The sequence below is a fragment of the Mytilus trossulus genome, chromosome 5 (assembly GCF_036588685.1).
Source record: "Mytilus trossulus isolate FHL-02 chromosome 5, PNRI_Mtr1.1.1.hap1, whole genome shotgun sequence".
NCBI lineage: Eukaryota > Metazoa > Mollusca > Bivalvia > Mytilida > Mytilidae > Mytilus > Mytilus trossulus.
This window is the reverse complement of record NC_086377.1, coordinates 4,528,827-4,538,597: the sequence shown is the minus strand read 5'-3', so window position 1 is coordinate 4,538,597 and position 9,771 is coordinate 4,528,827. Positions and strand designations below refer to the sequence as shown.

General features: G+C 33.5%; 1 protein-coding gene across 1 annotated transcript; it reads left to right on the top strand.

The window, feature by feature from the left end:
• The first annotated feature begins 2,041 nt into the window (after positions 1-2,041).
• LOC134718467 (uncharacterized) lies at positions 2,042-6,422 on the top strand. Its single transcript, XM_063581007.1, has 3 exons — positions 2,042-2,201; positions 4,925-5,123; positions 6,180-6,422. Exons 1-3 carry the CDS (start codon positions 2,162-2,164, stop codon positions 6,346-6,348), a joined length of 408 nt encoding a protein of 135 aa, XP_063437077.1. The 5' UTR covers positions 2,042-2,161; the 3' UTR covers positions 6,349-6,422.
• The last annotated feature ends 3,349 nt before the right edge of the window (positions 6,423-9,771 follow it).

The window sequence follows — 9,771 nt, the reverse complement described above, 5'->3', positions numbered from 1 at the left end:
ATTTGGGGAAATTAATTATTTGATTTCTTGTCAAAAGCTTCAGAAAAGTTATCACTCGTATGGATTGAAATTCTACTTTGAGTCATATTATCTTCACCAACCTTTTTTTTTTTTTTTTTAAATATTTGTATCAAATAAAATATGTTTCTATACATATATGCATATATGACACAAACAGTAAGCCTAGTAAGCCTATTGTGTTACAATACAAAGGACCGAGGAAGGTAAAAAATTATGAGTGTCAATTTAAAGTTGTTTTTTTTTTTTATTTCTAACTCATTGCTATCTAAGGGACGACATCAAAAGATCAATGTAAGATAAAAAAAAAAAAAAAAAAACTTAATTCAAATAGTTTGGGGGTGGGGTCGAACTGCTGCAAGATTTGGTTATCCGACATTGATTTTTACATATATCCATATGGGTTGATCAATTTTTCCCAAATTAAGTTAAGAGGAGGGTAGGGGGTCAGTGAAAAAACTATGTGAATTAAGTTTTTGTTATCCTTCATTGAACTTTTGATGTCGTCCCTAACCTCTCACTTGTCTTTTTCAAATCGACCTTGACTTTGGTGGATACACATTTAACACATTGAAATGCTCTTAATATTAAAAGCCAATTACTACTCATCAACTATCATATCCCTGTTTTACTGGGATTGTCACTGTTTTCACAAGGACATGGTCTGTTCCTCTTTCCAGATTATTTCATCATTAATATCAGATATAACGTTAGCATGAACATTCATTAAACACATTGTAAAATTATATTAAAAAAATCTTTAAAATCTGAAACCATCTTGATATCGTCTACAACAGACTAATAAAGGCAACAGAAGTATACCGCTGTTCTAAACTCATAAATCGATAGAAAAAACACCAAATCGGGGTAACAAACTAAAACCGAGGAAAACGCATTAAATATAAGAGGAGAACAAGGACACAACATTGAAAAAAGTAAAAACACAAAAATACCGAACTCCGAGGAAAATTCAAAAGGAAAATCCAAAATCAAAAGGCAAAATCAAAAGTCCAAACACATCAAATGAATGGATAACAACTGTCATATTCCTGACTTGGTACAGGCATTTTCTAATGTAGAAAATGGTGGATTGAACCTGGTTTTATAGCTAGCTAAACCTCTCACTTGTATGACAGTCGCATCAAATTCCATTACATTGTCAACGATGTATGAACAAAACAAACATACTCAAAGAGTAAAAGAAATGTAACACACACTAATCAGTGACACTCAAATAAAAAAAAATGTAATATATTTCTGAGGTAGAAAAGCTTCAGTATTTCAAAATATCAAGTCTTAATATGTATCAAGATCGGGGTAACAAACTAAAACTGAGGAAAACGCATTAAATATAAGAGGAGAACAAGGACACAACATTGAAATGTAACACACACTAATCAGTGACACTCAAATAAAAAAAATGTAATATATTTCTGAGGTAGAAAAACCTTAGTATTTCAAAATATCAAGTAGATACGATTTAATTGTTTATAAACTGATCGCTTGTTATGTATTACCACACACACTTAAACAGGATATGTTATATAACATACTTTAGCGTTTAGTAACCGCATCTACATAACTTTCGAACGAAAACATTAAAAAATTGAAATATTAATGAGTTTAAAATGTCAGAAGATATAGATAAAATTTCTTTTGCAAATGTACAAAAGATATGGAAACATCAAAATATTGCTTATGTCATAGGTACAATAGTCTCAGAGACAATAGTTCTATTGTCCAAAATGATATTTGCGTCGTTCGGTGCAGGGAATCTATGACACTTCAACCTACGATATACATAATATCAGGTTTCAACATGTTCAATACAATGACTACAATGGCTTTATGCAGCTTTTCCTTATCTATTTTGATTCAAATCAAATCATGTTATTGTATAAAAGTTTTTATAGTATATGTTCATAAGATAGTTATTTCTTCTATAATACAAAATCCATGATAAATGTTAATTAACCTTTTTACGGCGATTCAGTTACCTGCACATGCGTGCGACTACCGCATCTATTAACCAATCAAACTATACCAAACCTACACAACACATATGCGCAGATTAAAGAAAACAATTTCTCGACCGGCAAAGTTAGGCGTACTTTTAAGCGAACTCCGACAGTGATATTCTAAAATGAATTTCGTAGTGACGTTGTTGAACATTTTTGTTTTGGGTAAGTTCAATTATTTTCATAACTTTAACTAAAACAGGATACAAATAAAATATGTATTGTATGTACTAAATGTATAACTTGAAAGTAACAATTATAGATTAAAATACGGCCTTGATCACGGAGCCAGTTGCAAGCTAAAAGGGACCCGAAATGCAAAACAATTCAAACAGGAAAACCAACGGTCTAATCTTTATAAACAAAAACGATAAACAAGAAACACATATGAACACATCAACACACGACAACCACTGAACAAAAGGCTCCTATAACTGCATGTATCTCAGGATATATGTGTCCTTCTAATATTGATAAACAAATATATTGTAGGAAATAATGTACATGAGAGAATATAAACTTGTGTTTTTAATATTCAAAGTAGTCATAATATATAGGGCCTTTAGCGATGAACTAAGAGGCCACCCACAAATCTAAGACCTCTTGAAAAACAACTAACAAAGAATATATGCTTCATGCTTTTAATTATACTTTTAATATTTGCTCGTTCACTGTTGCAAAACCTCACATTATATCTGAATTGATAAAAAAAATCATTACTTTATTGTGATTGCATATGCAATAAAAATTAGATAAATCAAAATGAACGAGAAAGTAAATAAGTAAACAAGATAAATCAAAACAAATTTTTACAAACGCAACTTTCACATCTTGTTCGCCAAAGTTCATGATCAAAGCTTGACCTTTCCCATGTGTAAATAAATCAACGTAAAATACGTGAAATAAATAACATGTTTTAAGAATCCACAGGATCCTACAGGGCATATAATGACATTGTCGTTATTGTGGGTTTCTCAATAATAAAAAGAAATCGTAGTAATATAGAAACAAGTACATGCGGTATAATTGTTAATAAAACTGTTACAACACATATTATAAGTGCAAATGAAGTGAATTTAAGCAATTAAAACATTCAGCCGTAGGGCCTATGACAATGAGAGAAAAAACATATCGCATAGTCGCGCAATAGAAGGCCCCCACCTGAAAAATAAGAAAATATCCAATTGAGAAAAAAAACGCTTTAAAAAGTAAAATCACAAAAGTACTGAACTCCGAGGAAAATTCAAAACTGAAAATCTCTAATCAAATGACAAAATCAAGTGATAAAACACATCAAACGAATGGACAACACGGTCACATTCCCGACTTGGTACAGACATTTTCAAAGGTAGACAATGGTGGACTAAACCTGGTTTTATAGCGATAAACATATCATTTGTATGACAGTCGCATCAAATTCCACCTATTTACAACGTTGGGTGAATAAAACAGACATAATAGGTAAAACTTGTACAATCTCTAATATTTTATTAACTCTGCATTTGCATTCAGATCAAATTTATTCGTTCATTGTGTATTAATTTACGTTTTTTGATTGAGTTGAGTCTGCCAATTGATATTTTATCGTGTTTTTTTCTATGTTGTGATGTTACGCTATTATATCAGAAAAAGGGAGATGGTTTGGATCCATTAAAACGTTCAATCCCGCTGCAAATGTTTGCTCCTGTCCTAAGTCAGGAATCTGATGTACAGTAGTTGTCGTTTGTTTATGTAATATATACGTGTTTCTCGTTTCTCGTTTTTTTATATAGATTAGACCGTTGGTTTTCCCGTTTGAATGGTTTTACACTAGTAATTTTGGGGCCCTTTATAGCTTGCCAAGGCTCCGTGTTGAAGGCCGTACATTGGCCTATAATGGTTTACATTTTTATAAATTGTTATTTGGATGGAGAGTTGTCTCATTGGCACTCACACCACATCTTCTTATATCAATGTAACAGTTGTAACAGATTCAGGACACCTTAAAGCTTGCAATCTTCGCAGGTGCTTGAGGACAGGATCCTGTATGAGCCCCATATAGTCCCTCCCCCCTTTTTTAAACTTCGATCAACGGAAGTTACAAAACAACGACATCTGTGTGATCTTCAGCTCAAGAAGGATAACTCCACCTGAAAACGCGGAAAATTAGATGAGTTCCGGGGTAAATGCAGGGAACGAAAACATACGAGAATTTCGAATGTGTACATTTCGAAAATCTCTGACTTTTTCGACCCCGGAACTCATCTAATATCCTTCATGAGCTGAAGACCACACAGATGTCGTTGTTTTGTAACTTCCGTTGATCGAAGTTGAATGGACCAAAAAACAGCAACACCGCCAGCGAAAAAAATAATTAAAAGTGTTTAAACAGTAATAAATTATGTCTGGATATTGATATTCGATAAGGATAATTATATGGGAACAGCAAGTACTCGTTGATTAGACCGGTAAAAGACATTTTATTAGATTTTAAAACAATTTTTCCTGACCATTGCCCCAATTTCTTGAAACGAAGTTGGCAATCTTTCGCTTCGCTGTATAGTCGAGATTCACGTTGATAGTAAACATGCATATTTAAAGTTAAAATATGGTATATTAGTATATATATGGTACAAATAAGTGATATGAGATTTATGAATAAAAAAAAGGGGGGGAGGGACTATATGGGGTTTCATACAGGATCCTGTCCTCAAGCACCTCATTAAAAAAAACTAGGATTTTGTTTTGTTAAGCTTGAAATGTGGCAATGAAAGTTATGATCAGTTATCACACCTCTTGTGTCATTAACCTTTTCGTTCCCCTATTTATTAAAATTTTCACACAATCTCTCATACATATTTCCATTGTTTGATAAATTTGTTTAATAGGAGACATGTTTCCATTTGTAGTGATCTTCATTATAAGCTGTGTCAATGGACTGAACTTTGCATCCTTTGACAAAACAGCTCATGCCTACTGCGCAAGTCATTCAAATGGTCACGTGTTTGTTTTGAGAAGGGATTGTGAGAAAACCACAAAGGATTGCAAAGCAATGTGTACAGCAGCAAAAGATGTAATAGTTGGCACAATTTACCATAAGAAAGACACGTAAGAAATATATGTTTATACACCCTAGCAATGAAGAATCAAAAAGATTGTGGTTCACATCATGTCCGTATCCCGAAATGAAAATAACGTCCTCTATCGTTAGTTTAATTGCCATTGTTAAGAGCGTGTTTAACCAATCAACTTGAAACGTTTTTGAGTACGTTTTTGAAAAATATACCCATAATGCATTAGATTCTGAAACGCGTAATTGTACAATCAATATAAAAAAGAAGATGTGGTATGATTGCCAATGAGACAACTATCCACCAATGACCAAAATGACACAAACATTTACAACTATAGGTCATCGTACGGCCTTCAACAATGAGCAAAGCCCACACCGCATAGTCAGCTATTAAATGCCCCGATAAGACAATGTAAAACAATTCAAACGAGAAAACTAACGGCCTTATTTAAGAAAAAAATGAACGAAAAACAAATATGTAACACATAAACAAACGACAACCACTGAATTACAGGCTCCTGACTTGGGACAGGCACATACATAAATAATGTGACGGGGTTAAACATGTTAGCGGGATCCGAACCCTTCCCTAACCTGGGACAGTGGTATAACAGTACTACATAAGAACGAACTATAAAAATCAGTTGAAAAAGGCTTTACTCATCAAATAGACACAAAATAAATCACAAACACAAAAAAACACAATCAAAACCATTAGTCGAAGAACTACAAAAGACAACAACAGACCCCAAAAAATGAGGTGGAAAATAACAGAAAACATAATATAGTATTCATGTATAGTAACGCATACAATAAATATGTACTCATGAGCTCTGAAGGTTGAACAATATTTGAACATGTATTGCCTCCCCCGTGAGTGTTGCTTATGACACGCAAAAACGTTAATAAACCACACTCGGACATGACTTAAATATAAAATGTTGACGTACGTGATGGGGGCTACGAGACAAAAAAGAGTGATGTTGTTATGGTCAGCAGCTCTTGATACTGCAGTCCGCGTCACTGGTCAATTGATTTCCATTTTTTTCTTTATTTGCATGCATGATTTAACCGTTGTTTTTCAATTTCAGAGTTGCCTGCTTTGATGCTTACAAAGTTTACACACACGAATATAACTCCACTGATGTTATGCAGACCACTGGTTTAGTGGGATTCCATACATATGGGTTCGGTCCGAGAGGGTGCACCGGATCACCAGATCATTGTGGACCAAACTTCTGTTGTTGTGTGGCATATTAGAGCTTTTTTTTTAATTTTCTGGTTTAAAACGACGTTCAAATTTTTTATACAAATAAAAGGAGCTTAAGCACTTATTGTTTTCATGGGATGAACTTTAAAGTTGTACAAATATTCTACTGTTTTTTTATATGACTGCATATGTCTGGTATGGACACTTTCCGTGGTCATTGTTTCACTGACAAAATGAGTCTCAAAATATTAGAGCAACTTTTAAATTGTCTAGTGCAAAAGACCTTTAAATGTGTTATATAAATAAAATAAGATTTGCTCTTTGTTGAAGATTGTACGGAGACCTATAGTTGGTAGTTTCTGTGTCATTTGATCTCTTGTGAAGAGTTGTCTCAGTTGGAAATCATACCACATCTTCTTTTTCATAATAAGCAATTTTTGGTTCGCATAGGATACCCAGAATACTTTTTTGTATTTTTTAACGGCTGCATAGATGGAATTGACATTTCCGTAGTCATTGTTTCACTGAAAGAATAAATCTTAAATTACTGAGAATTCTTTTGGGGATTTTGATAACAGTATAAGAAAGATTTTGTTTTGTCTTTTTTAAGTTATTTTTGTGCTTTGTGTCTATGAGACGAATCAAGCTATTTACGAAAATAGAATTTGGTATCACAACAAATTCAAGTTTTTAACGACCTTGACTGACTATACAGCCCTTGCACGGTCGTTAAATTTTGTATTATATTGTGTTGTAACCCCATAGTCCTGAAAAATGGGAGGGTTGTGCGCTCGCTCACAAACAAGTTAAAACCCACCACATTCCTAATTTGCACAGAAGAACTGGAACAAGGAAGTTATTAAAGTGACAACGTAGAACGGCGTTGGAGATGTAAAGGTCATGTAAAGGTCATTTACTAATGATGAATACCAACAGTATATGTTGCACTGACATGGAAACCAGAGAGAAAAGGGAAAGTTGGGCGTTCCAAATCCAGCTGCAGACTGATTGTAGAGACAGAACAAACATAACTTTGATGGAACAGCTGGGCTACAGCAAGAACAGCAGTTAAAGACCGTGTAAAACAGAAAAAAAATGTATCAGGGCCTTTATTGATGACCAGCATGAAGAGGATATGTGAGGTTAGGTGAACATTCATGAGTTGTAAAGCATGTCCAATGATTATGAAGTTCAATGGTTGTCGTTCGTTCCCGTCTGACATAATTGACGTTCGTTTGGTTTTTAAATATAAGTCAGGCTTTAAGTTTTCTTTTGAAATATTTAACACTTTATGATAATTGGCAGTCTTCTGTAGTTTACTATTCGGTATGTGTTTGCTCATTGTTAAAGGCCGTAAGGTGACTAGTTGTTGTTCACATCATGATTTTTTGGGGGTTTCCGATTGAAAATAATCTCATTGGAAATCATACTACATCTACTTATTTTCATATTTGAAATTGAGAATGGAAATGGGGAATATTTCAAAGAGACAAAAACCCGACCAAACATTAGAAAACAACACAAGGCCACCAATGGGTCTTAAATACAGCGACCAAATCCAGTACCCGAAATCGGATTTTAGCTGGCCCCTAAATAAAAATATGTACTAGTTCAGTGAAAATGGACGTCAGACTAAACTCTAAACATCTAAATGAACTAAATTTAAAAAAAAATGCATACAAGACTTTTACATATGCCATAGTCTTCTGATTTGTTACAGGCGAAATGATGCGGCGGGGTTAAACATGTTTTGTATGATCTCCATCCTACCGTATATCTGTTGGATATACAAATACACATCCATACACACAGTAAAACTCAGTTTAAAAGAAGCTACTCTTTATTAAGATATCATTTATACATAAAACACCTTTCCAAAAGCAATACATTATAAGATTTCAAGATAAAAAATTGAGTAAAAAAATCATTCTATTAATATATCAGGATATCTTGTTTGTAAAAGTTGTTGCATTAAATGTAAATAGTTATCAAAGGTACCAGGATTATAATTTAGTACGCCAGACGCGCGTTTCGTCTACACAAGACTCATCAGTGACGCTCAAATCAAAAATTGAATGTAAGCTCACTTATACATTCAATCATTTTAAAAGTTTATTTTTTACATTTTTTTGATCACGTTACAATGTGAACAGAATTGAGTTCATGCTTATCTTGCCCTAAAAGAGAATGGTACCAATAAACCAAGACGAGTTCAATTTAAAAATGAAAGAGATAAACAATCTTTTATTTTAGAATTTTCATAATAACAACTTGAAGTATCTTTCTATTGAATCTTGACCCCAGAGAAACTGGTTCTTATATCTCGGCTACTTTCAATGCAACGTCCACTGTGTGCGTGACCAATGCGGACAAAGACACTATCCCCCTTTTTCAGATATAAGGGTGTTGATGTTGTTGCTTGATTCCTAAAGTGACCTCCATCCATTGAGGAGTCCGGCATACTAATATCTCGGATTCGCCCATTTTGTATTAACTGAATGATTGCCCATGACTTAAAACATACGCCCGTCGAAACATGGAACAGATACACACCCGGAAACGGCGCTGTGAATATACCGTTATGTCTGTTGTATGCATTTCCAATGTTAAGGTCAACACGGTCATACACAATAGTCCTGTATGTTCTACCATACCTGGAGCTTATACCAACATTTCCACTTCGATATGCAAAAAAGGCAACAGATTTTTCTCTTATTGCTGCAATAAAATGGTATATAGTATCATACGAACGATAATAAATGAATAATAAAAAAGCTTTATTTAGAGTTGGTAAGGTAAACACACAGAGACAAACATAAGCTATAATGAGCTTTTAACCGACATATGAGACATTTATAACAATCAAACACATACTAGATGGTAAACAAAATAGCATAATATATTAACTTAACTCTGCACTTACAGTCATTTCCATTCCATGACTTTCAAGTATTTTTTAAATGACTAAAATAAGCATTTTTTTCTAAAATCCTCAGGTAGATCATTCCAAAAAAGAGCAGCTATGTATTTAAAAGAGTTCTTGTCACAGATAACGTAAAACACCATAAAAAGTTTACCGGCGATTTCTAAAAAAAAATTATTTGGTTATACCAGAAACGGGAGTTGACGATTTCCCGCAAATATGTATATTTAATTTCCAAAATGTATAATGGTATTTAATTTCCAAAATGTATAATGGTATCTATTTGTAACGAATGGATGGAAGCAGGATACACACAAAACTAACGAGAAGTCGGAGTACGTCAAAAAGACATTTTTAACATATCATTATTTTTTTTATATATCATATCAACATACCTCTATCTTCCCTTTTAGGTCCATTGAGGTCACTAGTTTCTGGTCTTTCAATGGCGTGTGTCGAAGAAATGAATATACACGACAGGAACACAGAAAAGAGTAAAAGTGGTAGCACCATTGTTAAAAATGTATAACAACAAGCATGCAGTGAAAAC